General features: G+C 35.7%; 3 protein-coding genes across 3 annotated transcripts; 2 read left to right on the top strand and 1 right to left on the bottom strand.

Moving 5' to 3' along the window:
• Nucleotides 1-1,065: 1,065 nt before the first annotated feature.
• LOC127804666 (pentatricopeptide repeat-containing protein At3g49240, mitochondrial) lies at nt 1,066-3,582 on the top strand. Its single transcript, XM_052341581.1, has one exon. It carries the CDS (start codon nt 1,072-1,074, stop codon nt 3,136-3,138), a length of 2,067 nt encoding a protein of 688 aa, XP_052197541.1. The 5' UTR covers nt 1,066-1,071; the 3' UTR covers nt 3,139-3,582.
• A 525-nt stretch (nt 3,583-4,107) lies between these two features.
• LOC127804671 (E3 ubiquitin-protein ligase SINAT3-like) lies at nt 4,108-22,395 on the bottom strand. The gene is made up of 3 exons (XM_052341594.1): nt 21,827-22,395; nt 4,966-5,352; nt 4,108-4,675 (listed from the first exon to the last, which is right to left on the bottom strand). The coding sequence occupies exons 1-3, from the start codon at nt 22,031-22,033 to the stop codon at nt 4,313-4,315; spliced, it is 957 nt and encodes a 318-aa protein (XP_052197554.1). The 5' UTR covers nt 22,034-22,395; the 3' UTR covers nt 4,108-4,312.
• Nucleotides 11,286-12,366, top strand: LOC127804679 (uncharacterized). The gene is made up of 3 exons (XM_052341607.1): nt 11,286-11,576; nt 11,655-11,768; nt 11,866-12,366. Exons 1-3 carry the CDS (start codon nt 11,430-11,432, stop codon nt 11,944-11,946), a joined length of 342 nt encoding a protein of 113 aa, XP_052197567.1. The 5' UTR covers nt 11,286-11,429; the 3' UTR covers nt 11,947-12,366.
• Nucleotides 22,396-25,305: the final 2,910 nt, after the last annotated feature.

Genomic DNA, 25,305 nt, shown 5'->3' with positions numbered 1-25,305 from the left:
TTAACTTTTTTTAATTTTATAATTGTAAATGTGTATTTATATATGTTCGTCTTAAAATCTAAAATCAATCTTAATACATCCATCGACCAAACCCATGTTTGTTAAAACTATTTGTCTCAACAAACAACAAATGACAAAAGATGTTGTTTCAGGTTTTGAGATTTTTACAAATGGTTATTTGTAATTATTTTGTTTCATATCATTAATGTTTTAGAAATTCCATACCATTTTATAGAAATTGGAAGCCATATATAATTTGAATTTAATTGATTTATGTTAGTTTGATTATGTTTTGAGATTAGGTGGATCTAAAGATATAATAAACCCATTCATAATTGATTAAGGTGAAGATTAACCTTAAAATTCAAACCAATTTGATTCATAGACAACCACCCTATTAATAATTCGTGAGTAATTAACAAAATGCGTGCCTTGTTTGGGGGGAGTGGAGTTGAGTTGAGTTGGGTATACTATACAAATACAATAGAAGAAGAATTAATTAAGCCATCTTTGTAAATGGACATTCAGAATATCAGAAGGGCTTGGACTGTCAAAATTTTGATTCAGCCCAAGCCCAAATCTCACTGACAACTGAAACCATGGCCCATTTTCATCGAATTTTTATTTTTTTTCTTCTAACTGAACTTTGTGAAAAAGAATTAGAATTAAATTTTCTCAGGATAAAGGGGAAACCGCACTCAAAACTCCATTGGCATTTGGGTCTTGTCTTTTCTTTTGTAAACAAAGTATAATTTTCCTTTTCCACAATCCTATACAGTCTTATTAAATTCTTTCTAAATTTTTGTAATTTTGATTATTATTTTGGCACAAATTCCCATGAGTTATTTTAATATTTTATAATAATTCTAATATAATATCAAATACAACTTATTTTTAATTAAAGGCTTATGGAAACTAAAAATGCACAAACAAGGACCCATCAACAATATTTTTAAATCGCAATTCGCAAAGAATTTTCCTGCAAATTTTCTAAATCAGAGGGGTTGGGGTGTAATTTACCCATTTTCTCATCGCTCTCTCGCTCTCTCGGTTGAAAATTTTGTTTCCGAAATGATATTGGTATCCAAACAAGGCCTTCCCAAATCCTTTAAGCCCTTTCAAAACCCTATCACGCAGCCGCTGCCTCTCGTTTCTCTCCATTCTGCTGCTGCTGCCATGGCTCTTTCCAAGCCCTCCTTCTTCGCCCACCTCAAAACCGTCATCAAACCCTACCGCCGCAGCCACCCGCCGCTGCCGTTCGTCTCTCTCCGGTTTCTCTCTTTTGCCACCCCGGAAGAAGCCGCCGCGGAACGCCGCCGCCGCAAGCGCCGCCTCCGCATCGAACCCCCTCTCAACTCTCTCCGGCAATCCCAACCGCCACCGCAACAACAGCAACAGCCGCCCCGCGCTCCTCCCAACCCTAACGCTCCCAAAGTCCCCGAAACCGTCTCGGTCCTCACCGGAAACCGCCTCAACCTCCACAACCGGATCCTCACTCTCATCCGCGAGAACGATTTGGAGGAAGCCGCGCTGCTCACGCGGCACTCGATCTACTCGAACTGCCGGCCGACGATCTTCACCTGCAACGCCGTGATGGCGGCGCTCCTCCGTCAGTCGCGCTACGCCGAGCTCCTCTCCCTCCATCGCTTCATAACGCAGGCCGGCGTGGCAGCCAATGTCGTTACTCACAACCTCCTCATCAACGCCTATATGGACTGCCGGAAAACAGACACCGCCTTGGAGCACTACAAGCAGCTGATCAATGACGCGCCTTTCAACCCCTCGCCGACCACTTATCGGATCCTAATCAAAGGCCTGGTTGATAATAACAAGGTCGAGAGGGCGTTGGAGCTGAAGGATGAGATGCTGTCGAAGGGTTTCGAAGCTGATCCGATTGTTTATCATTATCTGATGCGGGGTGAGGTTAAGAATTCTAATCCTGATGGCGTTTTTTCTCTTTATAATGAATTGGAAGAGAAATTGGGAGGGTTTGTTTCGGACGGGGTTGTGTATGGGGACTTGATGAAGGGGTATTTCTTGAGAGGAATGGAGGAGGAGGCCATGGAGTGTTACGAGAAGACGGTGGGTGAGAATTCAAAGATTAAGATGAGTGCTGTTGCGTACAATTCGGTTTTGGAGGCATTGTGCAAGAATGGGAAATTTGATGAGGCACTCCAACTGTTTGATAGAATGCTCTCGGAACATAATCCGCCTGGGAAGCTAACTGTGAACCTGGGAAGCTATAATGTGATGGTGGATGGGTATTGTGCGCAAGGGAGATTTAAGGATGCAATTGAGGTTTTCAATACCATGGGCGAGAAGAGGTGTAGGCCAGACACCTTGTCTTACAATAATTTGATCGAACAGTTGTGTGGCAATGGGATGTTGGGGGAAGCAGAGGAGCTTTACAGGGGGATGGGTGAGAAAGGGGTTAACCCGGATGAGTTTACTTTTGTTTTGTTGATGGATACTTGCTTTAAAGAGAATCGACCAGATGCTGCTGCTGGATATTTTAGAACAATGGTGGATTCTAAGCTGAGGCCCAACTTGGGAGTTTATAACAAATTGGTTGAGGGGCTAGTTAAAGTGGGGAAGGTTGATGAGGCAAAATCATTCTATGATTTGATGGTTGGTAAGCTGAAGATGGATGATGCAAGCTATACATTTGTGATGAAGGCGTTGTTTGATATTGGGAAGGCTGATGAGGTGCTTAAAATGGTTGGTGGTCTATTGAGGGATGAGGGCCTTGAATTTAGTGCCGAGTTGCAAGAATTTGTTAGAGGAGAATTGAGCAAGGAAGGTAGGGAAGAGGACCTTGTCAAGCTTATGGAAGAGGTAAAGAGGGAGAAGGCTGAGGCTGCAGCTAAAGAGGCAGAGGAAGCTGAAAAAGCTAAGGCTAGTTCAAGAGCTGCTATCTCTTCTTTGATACCATCGAAGTTATTTGGGAACAAGGAAGGCGAGGAGAAATCTACAGATGCAACTGGAAATGCCGCTGAGACCGCCTCTACGAATATAGAGGTGGAAACAGGCAAAGAAGAGAATGTTGCAGATGCAGTTGCGGAAGAACAAGCCATTAAAGGTGAGAATTTGGGTGAACAGGATAAAATTGATGTCACAAGTACCCAGGTAACAGCTTAAGGAAGTGATTCATTTGGGGATTATTTGTGGAGAAAAGGCTATCTTTTTGCATTCCTTTTCCTAGATTAAAGGATTTTAAGGTATAAACCAGAGTCTATCTGTTTCTCTCGTCCTATGGGATGTAATCAGATGGAAATGATCATACGATGGTTGGCTTCTATATGTGTTATGATAGTGGACCTCTCAGTGGAAGCTTAATGAAATTCTCGGATAAAGATTTATTGCAATGTAACTGATAAAGTGTCACTGTCATCTGTGGAAGCAAGTGGAATTCTGGTGATTGTCAAATATGGTAATGATTAGCCCGTTTTGATCTTGTCTGGAACTTGTATTCTCTGTGTCTTGATTCTAGACGTCTAGATTTTCATATTGTAGATTTATTGCGACTACAAGGAAATTCTTTGCATTCAATTGGAGACTTGAAAATCAGTCAACTTTAAGTAATAGGAGCATATAATTACATGATACCCTCCCATTCCCTCCCGTTATTAACTTTAACTATTTTAAGTGGTCGTGTGATGATAAACTGCATCTGGAATTTTAATGTTCCTGAGTTGATTGGATAATGTGGGCAGGCAAATAAGATAACAATATGACAATTAGAATTGCTGATTCTTATGTTGCATTTGCTTGCCATTATCCTTCAGTTAATATATAGTTCTTTCATGATTTAAGGGAACAACACAATCGAACGTTAAAAATAAACAAGTATCCTAGGGGGTCTCTGTCTTTGCATTTCTTTCTTTTGAACGACAAGAAAATCAAAACGACGCTCGCTAATTATGTTGCTGCAAAATGAAAACGTGGAGAACAAAAGAAACCATGGATCTTTAGCTCTCCGCTATGGGTCTTATGCTGTAAAGCAGATGCCTGGTAATGAATTAGCAGTAAGGGGTGAGCCTGGGCACAATCTACTTGAGGGTTTGAGAAGAGTGTGTAAATTAGTAGAAATCAGCAGAGATGTGCATATGTAGAAATGAAGCCTTAAGCGTCAGAACTCAAGACAAGACAACAGAGAGGAAGACTCTTTAAAACAATTTATAAGAAGCTGAGAGAATTTTGTCAACAGTTGGTCAAGCTTTCCAGCACACAACATGGCACAGGAACAACATGGGACTCTCACACACACACACAAATCATTAAAAATGTCTTCTCATAAAAGCAACACTTTGCCTCAGCTGCAGAGGTTTGGTATGCACACTCCACCATCCGGGTTCTGCTGCTCCTTCCATATCCTCCCTGTCACTCTCAGCTTCAGCTCTTTCCTGTCCCCACCAGAAAAGAAGAGTGCCATGTTTCTCTGGATGATCAGACCGTCATGGCTGTCCCTCACCTTCCGGTGGCTATCCCGGATGCTCCGCGGGGTGCCCTCCCATATAAGCTTCCTGCCATTTGCCCCAACCTCCAGGCTGTAGCTGTAATTCCGGGCTTCGTTTTCGTCACCCATGAATCGGAGGAATGCCATGTACACGGGAGCCATGCCAAGCTGAAATGCTTCAAAGTGGAGGCAGAAATATTGGCCAAAACAATGGAAAACCTGACAACAGAAGCAGTGGAATGAGCAAGGATCGTTGTTCTTAGCCTACGATTTTCTCATCATTTTCTCCTTCTAAAGAATAGAACATCATGCCCACTGATCAGATGGCAAAACCACACAATAAGCCACTAAATATGTGTGTTGTACATCACAGAGCCCTCAAGGGTAAAAGACCAGGCTCGATCCATATCTAACCCATAATTGTTTTTTTAAGATGTGTGTAAAAAAGAAAAAAGACTAAACATGGTTTTATTCTACAACCATTTTCCAATTGGGAAATCAACACTTACCGTTAGCATCCAAGTAGCATTTTCTACTTCACGGGGATTGGATTTTACATAACGATGATTGAATGTGAATCCTGTGTGCATATCCACCTTATGGTCATCTCTCAGATGCGTAACCAGAAAAGGGATATCACCAGTTACAGAGCACTCTGAACCAGCATACGGGCAGTTGTATGGTCTGAAGTTACACACTGCCTCATGCTTGAGCTTGCTGTAATATGGAAATATTTCGGGGCATCCCAAGGAAAAATACTTGCAGGGCAATTCAAGCGCTTCTGCTACTTTCTCCAGTGCCAGGCACCGAATATCTCCAAGCTCCTGCCTGCAAGTCGGGCAGCGGTTGTGTACTCTCGTTTTACAGGTGGAACACAATGTATGTCCGTTGTGACACTGCAAGATGTAATATTTGTCACAAAATTGCGGCGGTATACAGCAACTAAACACCAAGAATTTTTCTTTGCCCCAAAGAATAGGGCATATGGGTAAACTTATTAATTCTATTTTCTGTTTACGTCATATCCCAAATCTATACCATCCAGTTCCAAAAGTTGGATTTAACTACAAAAACCAGGGGAAAAAATAATAAAATCTGAGAAGATGTCAAAAGAATGCATGAACAAAGAGCCACGTCAGCCAGGCAAATTTTGCATAACTAAAAAATATCTCAAACTTACATTGACTTAGGAAATAATTTATTATGGGGGTCCTGGGACTGTAAGACTGGAACATAACCAATAAGCATCCACATACTATAGATAATGACTTATATAGCAGGAGATATAATTGTTCTTCTATGGCAGACGGGGAATAAGCCTAGTCAGAAAGCAAGTCATGTCTAGTATGTTAATATGCAGAACTAAAAAGAAGAACAAGAACAAACTAAAACTTTCAACCAACTCAAATATCTCAAATTCAATTTAATAATCAAGGATGCTAAAGAATACATCTCAAAAGGATACGTCCCCAATGCACGAGGCCCTGCTTTGCAATCTCAAAAATGCTTATAAATTTTCATTAAATCTTCTTAGTTATTAATTTGAATTTTTTCAGAGATTCTAGTACATTTCTAGAATTAAATAAAAAATATTTCCACACTTGAAGAAATAATATGTAGTTGAAACATTTCAACCTCATAACTAAGACAATTCAAGTTATTTAACAAGTTTAGGTTGTGTGCGCTTCATATATAACCACTGTATGGAAAAATTGATGTTTTTATGTAAATGCACCAACATGAACTTGAGTAACAATTTTACGTCTGAGTCTGATTAATTTTATAAGCAATAATTTATTTTTAACAAACTAATCTAAGTTTGATAAATCAAGCGTAGACAAAAGAAATGAACACTGACTATTTTATAAGATTGGTCTGATCATATACATGTATAGCTATGGGGGTTTGAACAAGTTTTATGTCGGGCTACTTGCTTTTGTGGCAAGGTGATTGCTTATATTGTGAGGATCGGAAAGTCATTAATGTCCATATCAAAAGGTTGGAGAAAAAATAACAAAAAATTAAGTCCAATAATCAGAGGTAATAAAACTTGAAAAACAAACCATTTCAAAGGGACTAGCGAATGACAGAAGAAATTGGAGTGTAGAATGAGAGCTAACAAAATGTGGAGTGAAATGGCTACTGCTATTTGAAACAACACAATAACGGTCAAAGGGAAAAGTCTCAAATCAAAAAGAGCCTTAGTGATGGAATGAAGAGGAACAAGAGAACCTGCTACAAGTCTTTTCATAAATGCCATGATGAAAAATCCTAAAGAGGGTAGAGTTTGGCCAAAAAATAAGCAAAACACGCAATTAGTGAACCAAAGTCAAAAGCTTATGGAAATTTACACCACAACTTGATATAAAAGATAGAGGGATATATATAAACTAGCTAAAGCAAGGGAGAAAGAACCAATGGATTTAAGTCAAATGAAATGCTTAAAAGACAAAACCAAAAAGTATAAGTAAATGAGGGGGCAATCAATGAGGGGGAAATGCTTAAAATGGAAGGAGTATTTCTTGAAATAAGCATTGTGTTGGGCTCTTAGTAACTCTTAAATAAATAGGAATTACGTGTTCTATATACTTAAATTTTAAAAAGAAATAAAGCAAACATTGAAAACAATAAAGAATAGCAAAACAATTTGACCAAATAAAATACAACTGATAGGAGCATGGAAATGCACGGGGGAAGAGGACATTTTTTGACAAAATTATTTAATGTGATTCTTGAATAAGAAAAGGATGTTAAATGAGTGGAGGAAAAGCACTTTAATGCCTATTTACAAAAATAAAGGAAATGCACAAATTTATGGAAATTATAAAGAAAACGAGCTAATGAGGCACATGATGGAACTTTGGGATGAAGTGAATGAGAAAAGATGGAGAAGAAAAACCAAGGTGTCGCAAAAAGAAATTTGGTTCGATGTCAGGTAGGTCAAGCATAATTATATATTTGGTGAGGCACCTAACGGAAAAGGATAGAGATAAACAAAAGAATTACATATGATGTTTATAGATCTAGAATAAGCTTATGACAATTTCTAGAGAAATCTTATGGAGTGTTTTATAGAAAAAATGTGTCTGAATTACTTATATACAGGTTATCAAATATATGTATTATCAGGTAGAAACATGGGATTACATCAAGGATCTGCATTAAGCTCTTAACTATTGGCCCTCGCAAAAATCACAAAGTATATCGAGGAAAAGGTGTTGTGGTACCTGCTATTTGCACACAACATTGTGTTGGTGGATGAGACAAAAGATGGCATGAATACTAAGCTCAAGATATATGAGCAACCACTTTAGAATCTAAAGGTTTTAAGTTAAGTGGAGTGAAAACTAAATATATGAAATGTAAGTTTAAAAAAAATATAAGTGTCAATGATGCTATGGTAAAACTAGAAGATAAAGTCAATACCAAAATAGATCAATTCAGATATCTTAGATCAATTAATGAGGGATGTTACCCATATTAAGGCTAGATGGTTAAAATGAAAACATGCATCTGATATTATACGTGATAGTAAAATTACATTAAAACTAAAAGGAAAATCTTATAAAACGATTATAAGACTAACTTTGTTGTATGGCACAAAATATTGGACAATAAAGCCCCAATACGTGAAAAATATGAGCAACTAAGATGAATATGCATCTACACAAGAAAATATATAATTAGAAATGAAGTTATTCATCATAAGATTAGAGTGGCTTCTATTGAGGATAAGATATGTAAAACACGATTAAGATAGTTTAATCATATGAGAAGAAGACTAATAAAAGCTCTAGTAGGGAGAGTGGATCAAATGAAATAAGTATTTAGCAAAAAAAGTAGATGAAGATATTAATCGTAAGGTGGTCTTATAGAAGGTACAGCCATGGATAGAAATAAATGGAGAGCTAGAATTCATATAGCAACCACACATAGTGGAATAAAGGCTTAGTATGCTGTTGTATTGTGTTAAAATAATATGAATATTTCACATTCTACATATGTACAAAAGAAAAGATCTTGTATCTATCAATAAAGGTCTATTAATAACTTGGCAAAAATCTATTAACAAGCAAGTTGAAACTTGTGTATATTCTACATGCATGTGAAAAAAAAATCCTAATACCCACCCATAAAGATTTATTAACATGTTAAAAATTTTGGGATTTACAGTTTTTGAAATTAAACATCTAGAGGAAGAAGCAATGATTGAAATAGATCCATGTTAACCTCTATGTACTAATTAGTTTTCAACTTATTCTTTTAAACTTGTAACATGGGTCCAATTTGTTTGAGTAACACACATACTATGGACCCTAGTTCCTAGTATGCTTTAAAAATAATATGACCCTTGAATAAGTGTCAGACTGGTATTTAGAAGCAAATTTTTGAAAAGGTCTCAAACTGAGAAAGTGGAAAGCCCACCAATTGAACTAGGTTTCAAACTAATTCATTAATAAAAATAAAATTATGACTTAGAATTAAAAATAAAAAATTAAAGTAAAAAAAAAAAAAAAGATAATCAGCTGAACTGGCTGGTTCACCAGTTCAACCAGCTGATTTTTCGCCTGTTGATTTTTGCAGCCACCCAAACCAGTCTGGAAACCAGTTACTGATTTGCAAAATAATGTTTGGAAGTATTTCCCGAATGTCATCATCCAACATGGTACCCTACATGATACACTACGAGAAATCCGGGATTTAGTGACGGATTTTTAGTGACGGATATGTCATTCGCTATTTTGCAACAGAACAGCGACGGAATATTACTCCGTCGCTAAAATAATTAAAACAATAAAAACTAAAAAATTCTTAAATTTTTAGCGACGGATTAATATTTCCGTCGCTAAAATCCGTCATGAAATTTTAATAAGAAAAATAAATAAATTTAATTTTTTATTTAGCTACCGAAAATTAATTTTGTCGTTAATTTTAGTAAGGGAAAATTAATTTCGTCGTTAAGTTTAGTGATGGAAAACCAATTCCGTCGCTAAATTAAAATTTAACTTTATTTTTTATTTATTAAAATTTAGCAACGGAAATATTTTTCTGTTGCTATTTGTAGCGATGGAAATATTAATTCGTCGCTAAAATTAAAAATAAAAATAATAATTTTAATATTTGTTTAAATAACAAAAAGAATTAAAAAAATACAAAATTACTTTTAGCAACAGAAATGGAGAATCCATCTCTGTTAATCCGTCGCAAATTTTAATTTTTTTTTTATTTTTTAGTTAATTAATTTATAAATATTTAAACTTGAGATGAATATTTAAATATATAAATATTTAAATTATATAAAAAATGAAATATATTAATGTATAAATATATTTAAAAAATTAAATATACATTTAAACATGAGGTGAATATAAAAAAATTAATTTATAAAATTTAAATAAATATATTAATTTTAAAAATCATAATATTGTTAAATTCGTAAACAAACACTGCATTTGAAAAATAAATAAAAAGTTTAAAAACCATAATATTGTTAAAGTTTTGATTATTCTAAATTTTAGAAATCTCAAAAATGAATATCGGGGGATTGTATTAGAAAGGAGTCTAGGGATTACTTTGTTAGTCCCTTGCTCTCTATAAATAAGAGAACTTAATGCTACGTTAATATATGTCACAATTTTAGTGAAATTATAATTTCACTTTGAACACAAAGATTGACTTATGAATCAAAATATTTACAAGTGATTTGACTCGAGCCCTAAACTTATTTTTCTCTTTGCAAGCCTCTCGGAAACGCCAAGAGATAACTCTCTTACATCTTAATCGAGACATTATCTCAAATAAAAAAAAAATCATTATTGTATCTTAACAATAATAGTGTAAATTCAATATATAATAATGGTTATTAAAACTTAACTCGAACATGCAATTTTTATTATAAATAAACTATTTTTAAAATAAATTCACGAAATGTCTCATTATTTTTTATGGAAGTATTATCTAAACTCTCTAAATGCTCATATTCGTGCGTCAAGCTCTTCGTTGTTTTGTTGATTAGGGGTGTTCAAAAAAATCGGTGCACCGCGGAAACTGACCAGACCGAACCAAATCAGACCGGCCCGGTCGATTTTTTATTTTTGTAGTTGAAAACGATTTGGACGCTGTACAAACCGCAAACCTCGCGGTTTATACAGTTGGCAGTTTGGTTTTAAACCGAACCACCCAAGAAAATAAAAAAAAAAAATTATAAAAAATTATTGTTATAAAAGCCACCCCCAAAGCCCCCTCCTCCACCCATGCAACCCTAATCGGCACCCCAACCCTTGCAATCGCAAATCCCTTAGCACCTCAGCGGCCTAGCCCCTGCAATCGCACTCTGCACCCTACCCTAGCGCCGTACCCTTCCACAGTTCCCCCCAATCCAAATCATCCGATCGCCCCTGCTGTTGCACCCTTCCATAGTCTTCTCTTTTGCTTTCTCTTTCTCCTCGTCCTCGGATTATCGTTGGCAAACCACGCCCATAGTTCCACTGCCAGCTACGGCAGATGAGAGGACCGAAGGGGAACTAAAGCTATCTACGAGACATAGCTGGGGCCGAAGCGATTCACCGATCTCACCAACGAGGACCGTTCCATGTACCTGGCAGCGAAGACCTAGCTGCTTTCAATGTTGTATCTTGAATTATATTATTTCGTCTTTATTTTCTGCTCTTATTTATTTACTTTTGATTGCCTTTATTTACCAATATTTGTGTCCTTATTTACCATTTTTAAATAGCATTTTTAGTGGTTTTAAGGCTCACTTGTACCAAATTTTCAAACCATGGTAAATCGCACCAAACTAGACCGCGGTCTGGTTTGGTCAGAAAATCGCACCAACGGTTTGGCGTGCTGAAAACGGTTCAGACCGACCAAACTGCACCGCGCACACCCCTATTGTTGATCATCATTTGACCTCTTTGTATGACAGTCGTATATCGTTAGTTTTGTGCCAGATGATATATGGGATCGTTGGATGCAGAAGTGGGAACAAGATGAAGCTTTTAAGAAATGGTCTACACAAGCGTCGCTGAATCGGTTGAGTGAGACGGGTGGCCCTGGTGCCGGTCCTTCCCGCCACATTAAGGGCTCCATATCTTTAATGGAGCATAAGAGACGAATTGTAAGAAATTTAAATTATTTAATTTGTTAATATTTGTAAAATTTTATTATTAAAATTATTATGTATCATTTTTTTTAGAAAGGGGAGTTTGGGAGAGAGCCCACGTTGATTGAAGTTTTTGAACGAACTCATTCAAAAAAAACTGAAGAAGGAGAGAGGACGTATGTCGACAGATGTTCTGCGAGCATTGCTGTAAGTTTTTTTTTATTGTAAATAATGTCAATTTTATAATTAACGTAAATTTTAATATTCGTAATTAATTTTATTTTTTTTCGTTAAACTGTCGTAGGCAACGTACGGACAATTGCTGGAGCAAGCAACTCAATCGGATGAGGGATCTGATCAGCCAGTTGAGCCAGATTGCGACTAGATATTCATCCAGACTGCGGGCGGGAAAAACAAGAAGAAGAGGATTTACGGCATGGGATCCTTATCCCAATCGAAGTTTCCCATCATCGGCAGCTCATTTACTATCTTATCTGGCCATAGGAAAATGCCACCATACAAGAAATGACAGAGAAGATAAACTCACAAGCTTTGGAGTTGAACGACTTTCAACAATAGATGTTTGAAATGCGAGCTTTGATTGAACAACTTGCTACATCTATTCATGGCATGTTTCCTTCTTCTTCTTCTTCTCATCCACAGTTGACTCCCTAGCCTGACTCGCCTAATGCTGGAAATGTTTCAAATGATTATATTCCATAGTTATTTTGATGTAACAATCAGGATGACATTAATATTTTGTTATCTAGACGATTATGAAAATTAATAGTCAGGATGACAATATGTTTCGTAGTTATTTTGATGTAACAAGTAGGATGATATTTTACTTTTTATTAATATTTTGTTTGACTATTAATTTTTATTTTATAAATATAAATTTTATAATTTCTATAATAATTCTTGTTTTAATTTATAATAGAATTAAAATTATTTTAGATTATTTAGATTAATTTAATAATTAATTATAATAAAAAATAAAAAATATATTTATTTTAACAATAGAATTAGTCCCTATAGAATATTTTTTATTTTTTGATATATTTAGAGACGGAATTTTCCGTCAGAAATGTAATTTATGTTATATATTTTTTTATTTTTTACTGTTTTTTAGCAATGGAAAATTCTGTCGCTAAAATTAAATTTTAATTTTTTTATTTATATTTTTTCTACTTTAGTGACAGAAAATTCCATCGTTTAATTATAAAGCATTGGAAATTTCTGTTGCTAAAGTTTAAAAAAATTACAATTAGCGACGAAAAATTTTTCGTCACTAAATTGGCGACAAATATGTCGCTACTAAAATTTAGCGACGAGCACTTCAGAGACGAATGTATTCCATCGCTAATCTATCGCTAAACTGATTTAACAACAGATTTTTGGGCTTCAGCAACAGAAATATTCCGTCACTAAAACCCGAAATTCTTGTAGTGATACAACATTTTATTTAAAAGATAAACTATTTCCAGAGTGCATGTGCTTAGATTGTCACTCATCTTCCACCCTAAGGATTTACCTTGATAACTATAGGCTTATATGAAACACAAAGATAATATCCCTATATATTATTGATCTAATAAACTTATATTGCATTTAAAGTCTGTTCTTTTACCAGGTAGAACATTGGCTGATTGCTAGCATACATATAGCAATATAGGCGGTTGCTTAGCCCTCTAAAGAATAAATCTAATTCCTTAAAAATTTTAAGAAAAATCCTACATGGCATTACTATAGCAGCTTCTTTTGGTCCGCTCCCCCCCCCCCCCCCCCCAAAAGTAAGTATTAATCTAGCTTCTCTAGTCTTTTCCTCTTAATTCTTCTCATTTCCAATTTATAATAAAATAAAATGATTATCAACAGCAATAAATAAAATCCTAAAATATTTGGAACTCCAAGAGTCCATGCATAAAAGTACCCACACGGCTTCCATGCCTAGAAGACTTTCAAACACAAAACTATTTACATAGCTTCACATCCCTGAGAATCTTTCATGCACAAACCCTCCTAAATGTTGGTTTTTATTATACAAGTAATCTTTGATGATTCCTGCCAATACACAAAGTCTTCTTATCCACACAAATAAACTGTGTAAATGACAAGATGAGAATAACCTCTTGATAGACCCAATGAAATGAGAATTTCAATTGGACAAAATCTGGTTGTATAAAAAATATAATAGTTTTGGATAGCGCATGACATGATAGGTAAATGTACATCTCGGACATCAACTTTACACAAAAAGACCAACCACAAGCCTTAATCCCACTAGGTGGGTTCAGCTGCACAAAATTAATGTAAATAAACTCTCTCTACCAGTTGTACTAAATCCCATACACGAAATGGGTCACTGCTATAATATTAGAAGAGAGTGCCAAGCTCAAGTAACTTTGTCAGTGAAGTAATCAGATAGACCCTAATTAAAGCTTAACCCTAACTATTTATTACCAAAGAAAAATTAGAAAAACATAAAATAATCCAATCTTAGACTTCATTATAATTTCTAGAAAAAGCCACGTAATCTCAGTCTTCCGCCTCACACAATCAATCTCTCAACTCTCACGAACAGTAGGAAACTCTCCACACACGAAAAAGAAAAACAGAATATAGAAAATGAATAGAAACAGAAGGGGCGGACATTACAAGATAACAAACCAACAAACCATTACAATACTAACCAACCTAACAAAAACTAACTAACCAAATGCATCCCTAACCACTATCCTCCCAAGCCTTTTAACTAATCTAAGACAAATGATTTAACAAATTCTCCACCCATTTGAGTTAGATTAGGCTTCCTCAAGATTGCTACCTGCACCCTCCCATACAACCATGATTTTCTTTACTTAGCATCTTGAGTTACCTGTAGTTTCTTCATGCAATACTTTAGCTTTGCAATAGGTACAGCTTTTGTAAACATGTTAGCTGCATTCTCTTCACCTAAAACTTTGGTTAGTATAACATCTTGTTTTTCAATTATTTCCCTAATGAAGTGGAGCCTAACGTCTTTATGCTCAGTTCTTTCATGGTGAGCCTGGTTCTTTGACAAATGTATGACACCTTGACTATCACACATCAAAGTGGCTTTCACATCTGACCCTAGGAGCTCGCTAACTAGACCCTTAAGCCACATAGCTTCTTTTATAGCTTTTGATATAGCTATATATTCAGCTTCAGTTGTAGATAAAGCCCCCACATGTTGGGAGGTTTGATTTCCAACTGATTGTTGAGTTCCACAACTTAAAAACATACTCGGTTGTGAATCTCCTCTTGTCTAAATCAGCAGCATAGTCTACATCTAAGAACCCTATGATGCTAGCTAGTTCTCCTATGTTTACTCCACCATAAGACAAAACAGTATTATATGAGCCCTTTAAATACCTAAATACACATTTTACAGCATTCCAGTGGAGTTTACCAGGATTTGCCATAAACCGACTTACAACACTCATTGCATGAGCTAAATTAGGCCGAGTGCACACCATACTATACATTAACCTTCCCACAGCACTAGAGAATGGAATATTTTCCATTTCCTTCATACTTTTTTCATCCTTGGGAGATTGATCCAAGGACAACTTAAACTGGCAGGTAAATGGCACACTCATTGCCTTAGCATTTGCCATTCCAAACCTAGATATCAGCCTTTCTAGATAGGATTTTTGAGATAGGTAATTTTTTCTTTGTTGTTTGCTTCTAGAGATTTCTATCCCTAGAATTTTCTTTGCTTCACCTAATTCCTTCATCTCAAATTCAGATTTTAGTCTCAGCTTTAGTTGCTGAATCTTTTGCTCGGATTGACTTGCTATGAGCGTGTCATCAACATAGAGAAGCAACTAGATTGAGATGTTAGGTAAGATATGTTTATAATAAACACAACAATCACAGGAACTTCTAAGATACCCTTATTTTATCATAACAGTATCAAATTTCCTATGCCATTGTCTTGGAGACTGCTTAAGCCCATACCATAGAGGGATTTCTTAAGCAAACATACCTTTTCCACCTCTCCTCTAAACTCAAAGCCTTTAGGTTGATCCATTAAAATTCTCTCATCTAAGTCTCCATGAAGGAAAGCTGTTGTTATATCCATTTGCTTCAATTTTAAGTTTAAGTGAGTAGTGATGGCCAACAACACTTTGATTGAGGTATGTCTCACAACAGGTGAGAAAACCTCATTGAAATCTATTCCTTGAACTTGGGTAAAACCCTTAGTAACTAACCTAGCCTTATACCTAGGTTTAAGGTTATCTCCAACCCCTTCCTTTATTTTGTAAAGCCATTTATAGCGCATTATACGTTGTCCTTTTGGCTTATCAACTAGATCCCAGGTTTGGTTCTTCCTTAAGGATGCAATTTCTGACTTCATGGCTTCTATCCACTTTCTTGATTCTTTAGAGGCCACTACCTCTTCATAGGTGAGGGATTCATTTCCTATACTTTCTGATGCACATGTTAGTGCATATGCCACCAAGTCTGAGAAACTATATCACTAGGGAGGCCTTCGGCTCCTTTGCTGCCTATCCCTAGCCACACTGTATCTCGACGTGTCTGGCTAATCTCCTAGGCTGGAGTCTGCATCACTACCTTCTTCACTCTCCTCATATTGAGTTGAGTCCTGATCCTGATTCTCTTCTTGGACCTGATCATCCAAATCCTAATCATTTTCAGATACTTCTTGGGTGTTTTCAGACACTACTCCTCTAATGTCCACATCTATGGACTTAGCATTCTCCCTTAAGTCTGGTTGGGTTTCCTTATTTCTTGATTTTATGGTAGAACCTTCATCAAATGTCACATCTCTTGTGACTATTGTTCTTGGCCCCTTCTAGTTCAAGGTTCCATAATTTGTAGCCTTTTACACTAGTGGGGTATCCTATGAATAAGCTTTTCTTGGCCTAGGTTCCAGCTTGCCTTGTTTCACATGAGCATAGGCTAAGAATCCAAATACCCCAAGGTGAATTGGACTTAGCTTATGAGTTATGCCCTGTCCATCTTTCATAGAGGGTTTGAAATTCAATCGCAACTGATGGTGACCTGTTTATCACATAGGCTGCAGTTGAAACTACTTCTCCCCAAAATGATTTGAGCATATTTGCATGGAAGAGCATGCATCTTACCCTTTCCAATAGGGTCATATTCATTCTTTCGGCCAACCCATTTTGTTTAAGGTTACCCAAGGCAGTCAAGTGTCTAACAATCCCACTATCCTTACACATTTGGTTGAACTCTCTATTGCAGAATTCAAGCTCATTATCAGTTCTTATGGTTTTGATAGACCTGCCCTTTTGGTTCTCTACCATCTTTTCCCATGACCTAAAAGCCTCAAAGGTATGATCCTTTGTTTTTAAGACATAAACCCATAACATTCTAGAATAGTCATCAATGATTGATAAGAAATATCAAGAGCCACCATGGATTAGGGTTTGAGCTAACCCCCACAAATCCAAGTGAATATAATCTAGGGGTGATTTAGATGAATGAATGGTTGTCTTGCTAAACTTTACTTTGGCAGCTTTGCCATAGATACAAGACTTACATTTACTTAGTCCAATAACTTGACCATGCCTTAAAATACCTTGCTTGGCAAGTTCCTTGAGCCCTTGCTCACTTATGTGTGACATTTGTAGATGCCACAGCCTTGCCTGCTTTTGGACATTGTTGCTTGCCACTGCAGCTTCACCACTCAAGGTGGTTGCTTGCAGAAGGTACATGCCATTTTGCAGCACTACCTTCATGCATACTAGGGATCCCTTTGATATTTTCAATACTGCACCCTTAAGGCCATTCTTATCCAATTCACCAAAAGAAATTAAGTTTCTCTTGAGTTCTGGAACGTGTCTTACTGCAAAAAGGGTTCTATATGATCCATCATGCATTTTCAACCTTACATCACCAATCCCTAATACTGTACACTCATGGTCATTGCCTAGCAAGACTTTTCCCTCATTTATTTCTTGATAATTAAGGAGCCAATGCTTCTTAGGGGTAATGTGATAAGAGAAGCCGAAGTCTCTAACCCAATCATTAGACTTAGTTTTTTCTGAAAATTGTCATACCCAATTTCACACGCATTTACACCCCCATCAACATTCTCCTTATCAAGAAAGTCTTTCTTTTTCTTGGGGTAGTCTCTCTTAATGTGGCCTTTGTCATGACAATGGTAACATCTTATAGGGTTCTTTCACATCCTAAACCTCGACCTAGATTTTCCCCTACCTCTAGAGTCTCTCTTAAAGCTTATAGATCTTACGGTCAAGACATCCCCTGTGGAGGATTTTCCCTCAACCTTGCTCCTTAAATCCTTAGAATTTAGAGCACCTATCACATCCTCTAGTGTTAAGGTGTCTCTACCGTGTTTCAAGATATCAACAAAGTCTCATAAGACCTAGGTAAAGAATGGAGCAAGAGTAAAGCCTTGTCCTTATCATCATATTTCACATCTATGTTTTCAAGATCTAAACAGAGTTTTTTAAACTCATATATGTGATCTTGAAGTCTTTGATTATCATGCATTTTAAAAGTAAAGAATCTAGTCTTTAGGTAGACGGTTGGAAAGGGACTTTGTCATGTAAAAACTCTCTAGCTTAAGCCAAATCTCCGTTGTCGTCTTCATTTTGGACACCTCCCTTAAAACCTTATCATCGAGGTTTAGAATCAGCGTGTTGTAGCCTCTCTTGAGGATATCCTTCTTCTGTTCTTTCGTGTAGGATTTGGGCATTTTCAATTCTCCCTCTAGTGCCTCCTCAAGGCCAAGATTGCCGAGGAGAGCACTCATCTTCATCTTCTAGAGGGCAAAGTCGTTTTGCCTATCAAACTTCTCATGTCATGCCTTGAGACAGATGAAGAAGAAGCCATGATTAACTGCCTTTATCAAATCCCTTTTCACAAGTTTCTTGATTTCTTGAAAGGTGACAACACTAGCTCTGATACCAGATTGTAATCCCAGTCTTCCGCCTCACACAATCAATCTCTCAACTCTCACGAACAGTAGGAAACTCTCCACACACGAAAGAGAAAAATAGAATATAGAAAATGAATAGAAACAGAACAAACACACACACAAGAAGCCGAGATTTTATCTTGGTTCAGTTCTTCTAATGAAGAACCTACGTCTAGACTGTCTTTGGCCTTTCTCCACTTTCTTGAAAACACAACAGATGATTACATGCACTGCTCTCAGATCTCTCACAGCCCTATTCACACAGGCTATACAGAATCTTGAGATTACAAAGCAAACTACTTTTCTCTCACACAGCACATACTCGATCTTTTTTTTGCTCAAGATAGAATAACAATTGTGTCTCAAATGAGACCCCCTCGACCCCCTATTTATAATACACAAGGGGCGGGCATTATAAGATAACAAACCAACAAACCATTACAATACTAACCAACCTAACATAAACTAACCGAATACATCCTTGACCACTATCTTCCTGAGCCTTTTAACTAATCTAAGACAAATGATTTAACAAGCCCAAACTTAAATATATTGAATATACAAAATTTAACATGCATATCTTTCATATTTTTCACTGCCAAAACAACAAACCACCTTTCCCAAATAAATCCTCAAATATCTAACACATCAAATAGAGAGCTTACATGACAAGAATTCCCCTTTATTTCAAAGAAATATGTAGACCAAGATTCATGTTTTGGATTGAATCATAGTTACCAGATTTACTCCTACCCCTCTAGAACCATGATCCAGATTCCAGATCACACAATCTAGATCGTGGTTCTTTTGTGTCCCGGGATCACAAGGAATGTGATCCAAATCCCCAAGAATGGGGATCCCAAGCAGCGCAGGAGTTAGTTAAACCAATTAAAAACTATGGAAACTTAAAGTCAAAATAATTTAGAAAATGCAAGACAGTTTACCGAGAACATCTGATACCATCAACCAAAAACTGTTAGATAGAAAACTATTTCTAAACTGGAACTTGCTGTGTTGCAAATCCAAAGTTTCAACCCAGTGTAAAAAATAAATAAATAAATAAATAAAGGAAGCTCCAAATTGTTGACCAACACCTATCACAAATTGAGTTGCACCTCACCCCACCACCCACCACCCAAATTGGCGGGGGCACACACTCATCTCAGGACAAATAAAAGTTTCAATATTATAGAACTAGGAAAGTTATTTAGGATTTCCCTATGAGGTAAACACATGGGAGGAGGAAGGACCCATGTCACAGTAACATATGCTCTTCAGGTTCTGCATCCAATGAAAATAAATTGAAAAACAGGCTTCATTAGCACTGCTGACAAGAATTACAGTGTTGGATTACAGTTTTATGATTATTTATTTAAAAAATATATATAATCATTATTAGAATTCTTGACGTTCGTTCTAACATGGATACCAGCACTTAGATTTGTTTACTTATCTTGCTTTTATCAACCATCAGCAATGCAGTGTTGTTTCTGTAATTGGCCTAGATACTTGTTTATGGATCTAAATATCACTATTCCTTGGCTTTCACGTTTGGCAAGCATGGAGGTTAATTTTCAAAACAATAGGGAAACCTGATTCCACAAGACCTTGCCATCAAGTGACACGTGAAAGGGCCACTAAGAAAGGAAGCATGTTTTATTCTAAAAAGCAAGAACACTTCCAAGAGGTGTTGCACCACTGTCCTATCACTCATTAATGCACCTGACCAGATGTCCGGTATGCACACAAACTTTTCCTACTGGTTATTTAATTTATTTAGAACCACGCACTATTTCGACACTTGGAGGACATATGTCATGGAAATATCATATTCAAGTTTTTTAATTTTAATAATTATAAATGAAAACTTTCATTTTATTTATGAATAGAGCTTTCTAAACTAGAGGAGACATGTACATCATGGAACAAACTGTTCATTTTATTCATTTCTGTTAATGACCTTACAAAAGATAGGACCATGGATAAAAATGGCAGAAGATCTAGAATTCATGTAGGTTGTAGCCGACCTCATCTTGTGGGAGTAAGGCTTGTAATTCTTGTTGTTGAACTCATTTATGTTTGTAAATGTGGGATATAATGGTTTTACAAAAGATAGACACAATTGCAGAGTTATACTTTGTAGGGGATTAAGGTTTATGACAATGTTTTATTTTTGTTTGCAAAATGAAAATGGTAAAATTGGATTTCCAATCCAGAGAACCCACCTACGGCAGGTTGAGTTCCCCACTAGTGGCAAAAATAAGTAGTCCTAGATCGACAAAATATCCCAGGAAATTTAGGATGTCAATTATCCCACAATCTGCTGTAGGTGGGATAACTGTAGCTGTTGGCACATATATGATACTTATACCATCCAACCAAAAAAAGTATAAGGAATCCTGTTAAAAAATCATTAGATCTACCCTTATTCATCTGGTTGCCAACTGATAAGTTATACCATGTCACTTATGCAGTGCAACCTTCTTCTAATAAAACATAGGAGAATATCTCAGAGCATGTAAATGCTCGGCAAAACAGGAAGACCATCTTTCTTTGGTATCAAATAAGGGTGCGTTTGATAACATGGAAAATACATGGAAAATGTCCCATCCAAGGAATTAAATTCCATGTTTGTTGTTTGACACACTACATTTTCCATAGAATTGAATTCCATCGTACAACCATTAAAAGCATCATTTGGCCTATTTTCCATGAAAAATTCCATTTAGAGGGGGAGTGATTTTCGTTTTCCATGCAAGTTGGAAAATATTTTCTTTTCCAACTAAATGCTATCAAACACACCCTAAATGATTGCTGGACTAAATGAAGCAACATAATAACAACAGGCCATCAGAACTATGGATATATCCTTACTAGGGATTAAAATGTTTGGCTCTCTAGATTCCAATTTTGAATAAACCAAAGAGATCTCCTACAACATACAAAAGATTATGTGGAATTTCCAAAACTACTTAATATCTGATGTTTTATTTGTTAAGAGTTGCCGGTCCAAACACAAAAGCCAAATTCCTCCATTAATTTACTGATAGATTCCTGCCCCAGGCATCTAGTAAACCAATTTAATTTATTTATACCAGAAAGATCCAGAACTAGCCACACATTGCTGCCCCAAAAATGTGGCATGCAAGACAATCAAGCAAGCCCCAAATATAAAATTCTCGAATCCATCATGTACACGCCGCCCCCATCTTGACAGAATTACTCTTACAGAGCCAACTCAGAATAAAACTGAATTCCCAACACAAGAATAAGCGATTGAAGCATTAGAGGAACAAATAATGCAAACCTGATGGATTGGAGGGTACATAGAATTGGTGCAAACGGGACATTCGAGCAATTCGTGGACGCTGGTTGCGGGAGCAATTCCAGATGGGATTACCACATTGTGAGACTTTGAGGAGAAATGATGACTGTTTGGATGGTGAGAAGCGGCGACTTCTTCGTCCTCCATCCCGTCCGACGACGATACGCACTCGATTCTATCTATCTCCATTGCAATTGCACAGACCTCGAAACCAACAAACAAATCAAATCTCAAAGAATGGATGGGATTCAAATTTCAATCAATTTTTTTTTCCGGCGCTTTTGCTAGGTTTTGCTTTATTCCACTTTCTTTCAATTTCTTCTTCCCCGAGAGATTCAGAAGAATTTTGAGAGAAAATGGAAGAGAGAGAAGAAAAGAAGCACCCTTTTCTGGGTTCTTCTTCTTCTTCTTCAGAATCGATCGCCCTCTCTCTCTCCCCGCTCTCGCTTTCGCTCTCTCTCCCTCTCTTCAATTTCACTACTAGGAGAGCCGCCGGTTACCGTCAGATCTACAAACTCATCGGAATCCGACGGCTGTCCTCTCCCCCTAGTGCTCCTCCAATTTTTCAAAAGTTTTAAAATAGATGTCCAGCCCAAATTTCTTAAGAAGATTTTGGAATAAATTAATAAACATAAATCAGTATTTTTTTTTTTTTAAATAAAAAGGAGTCTGCCTCTATGCAACTTGCATCTCACATCTATGTTGTATGAAAACACCTCATAGGTGTTATTTTCCTATTTTCAAAACGTTTCAGAAATGGTTTTTATTCCTGTTTCGGACCCTATTTATTATGCCTATCAGAAACGTTTTTCGTTTCCGTGCAACATAATCTGACATTATATATATTATTATTTGTATTTATATTAGATAAATTTTAAATAACTTATAGATTGTAGTAAATTAAATTTAAAATTAACAAACTCATGAGAAAAACATATAAACATAACCACTTCCATCGCCAGCTCAGATCCATCCCAAAAATAAATAAGTCCATAATAATTTCATTAGACAAAAAATACGAAAATAGCACTTCATACTTAGCAGATGAGAATCTAATTGATATCTCCTGCTTATAATAATAATAATAATAATAATAATAATAGTGATTATGAATTTTTATTGATAATAAAAATAAATAATGAGATTTGATTTGTTGATACTGTTAAGTTTAGTAGGGGTCGTTGAATGCGTTTAATTTAATACCAAGCTGCATAAAAATTAAAAATAAACCTTATGAGCCTCTACTGGTACTGAATATGAAAATATATATATATATATATATATGCCAGTTTCTAGGCCATTCTCATAATTTGTCATTATCATGCTAATTTTGATTAATAGTTAAATGTTCAGCAATAACATCAATGTTACCGTCACGCCCCTAAATCCCATGACTTAAAAAATTTTGTAGCTATTCGGTCTTTATCATTGTATAAATTTTATATTTAAAGTATAATTTAGATTTTGCCTTGTCTGGCAGTGGCAGGTATCCTACCCCATCTAATGCAGGTGGCTCTGGTGGGTATTTTCCTAGATTTTGGGCCAAGTTGAGATAGTTTTTATTATTTTTTTTTCTAATAACTCAGTTTCTGAGTTAAACTCGATTAATTGTTAAAAATAGCGACTTCCCCCTTTTGATTCGCCCTCTAAATAAATTTTGACGCAATTACAATTTATACACATTCAGAGTAGCTTTAAATAAGTAACTTCCTTTTTCTATAGACCCCATGTTCACGTTGTGTGGACAAGACCCTTAGAGGGGCAACAGGACACACCGTAACCTTACCTCCACGAGGGCGACTTGCCTTCCAAGTATTAAATGCTTCATACTAAGACGCCACTAAGATTCAAATGTCCAATACTCATGTTATACTCCTTGTGCTTTACCGTTGCGTAGAGTTGTACTTTTATTAACACCACTAATTATGAATTTAAAGAATAATAATTAATAAACCTCACAAGTTTTACAAGATATTAGTCAACTCTTAACAAGAAATTCGAAAACCAATTGTCATCGCTAGATTTAGGAAACCAATTTCAAAATCGCACATTCAACAATCCTTACCATCACCAAATTTTTGGTGAAGATCATAAAAATCGTCAACAGTAGTGATTCAAGTCTAAATTTCCAATATCGTTATCTCTCATCCCATAATAACCATCAACACCATATGAGTGATGAGCAACGACAATAACAACGATGACGAACAGACCAGTGATGATGTTTTTTTCTTCCTTGTGTCTTTATGGTAGTTAAATGAAATCAAGATTTCGATTCTCTCTCTATAGTTTTGCTCTATTGATTTTTCTTCTTTTTCATTTATTGTTATATTTTATATTTATTTTTGTATTGGATAATTGATATTGTGTATTTTGTTATTGATTTGTGTATTTGATTATTAATTTTGTGTATGTAATTGTTTTTGTATATTTAATTATGTGTATGTTAAAATAAATAGAATTAAAATTTATTAATAAATAAATAAAATAGGAAATCAAATAGAGAAGATAATAGAGAGTGTTGTTGGAATATATATAATTTTTGAGACAAAATTATAATTTAAAGTGAATTATTTATAATATAATAACGAGTGAAATATGAATTTTTGTTATAGTGATAATGGGAAATGACTTTTTCAACCTTTATTTCAATTTAGGGGTGGGCATGTCTCTTTATTGCCATTGCTCACACCTGTTGGATGATCATCTAAATATTTTAATAAAGGTATGTTTGATTGCACAAGATGAAAAAGAAAAAGAACTCATCAAAACCAATCCCCCATAAGAATTGATTTTCCTTGATTTTGAAGGAAATATAACATTTTTGTATTTGGATGAAAAATAATTTCTATGAAAAAAAGTTGCCAATTAAGTACTCAAAGTTAGAATTTAATTAAAAAATATTTTCTTTTATATTTTTTTCATGCCAATCAAACACACTCTAATGGTATCATTATTTTACATGTACATTTTTACTTTTACCATATTGATTATTCTTATTGTATGTAAATATGTAATACAATTTGTATGTACCAAATTGTTGTAGGCTAGCATATAATTAAATCTTAAATTAACCGGGCCAGCCTGAGGGCCTAACAAGCAGGCCCATGGGCCAGGCCCCTATAAAATCATATAGCTAATATTTACAACATACTATTAAAATTAATTGTTTTTATGCTTAAAAATTATTTCAATGAATGATTATTATTACTAATTATTAGAAAATGACATTAACAATTAAAACTGCTGTCCATATATTCAAATATAATTGATGACAGACCCTGCTTTTTTGTTATTTGTTATATTAGAAAGAAAATAACCAACTAAAGAACAAACACACAACTAAACAATCTCAGTCTCTACATAGGAGTAATGCTACTTTACCTGAGAGCCTCACAGAGAGATTTATCAAGAGGGGTCAAAAAATCAAAAATATCCCCCACCCAAATATAAATTTACCC

The sequence above is a fragment of the Diospyros lotus genome, chromosome 1 (genome assembly GCF_014633365.1).
Source record: "Diospyros lotus cultivar Yz01 chromosome 1, ASM1463336v1, whole genome shotgun sequence".
NCBI lineage: Eukaryota > Viridiplantae > Streptophyta > Magnoliopsida > Ericales > Ebenaceae > Diospyros > Diospyros lotus.
This window is presented reverse-complemented; position numbering and strand designations above follow the sequence as displayed.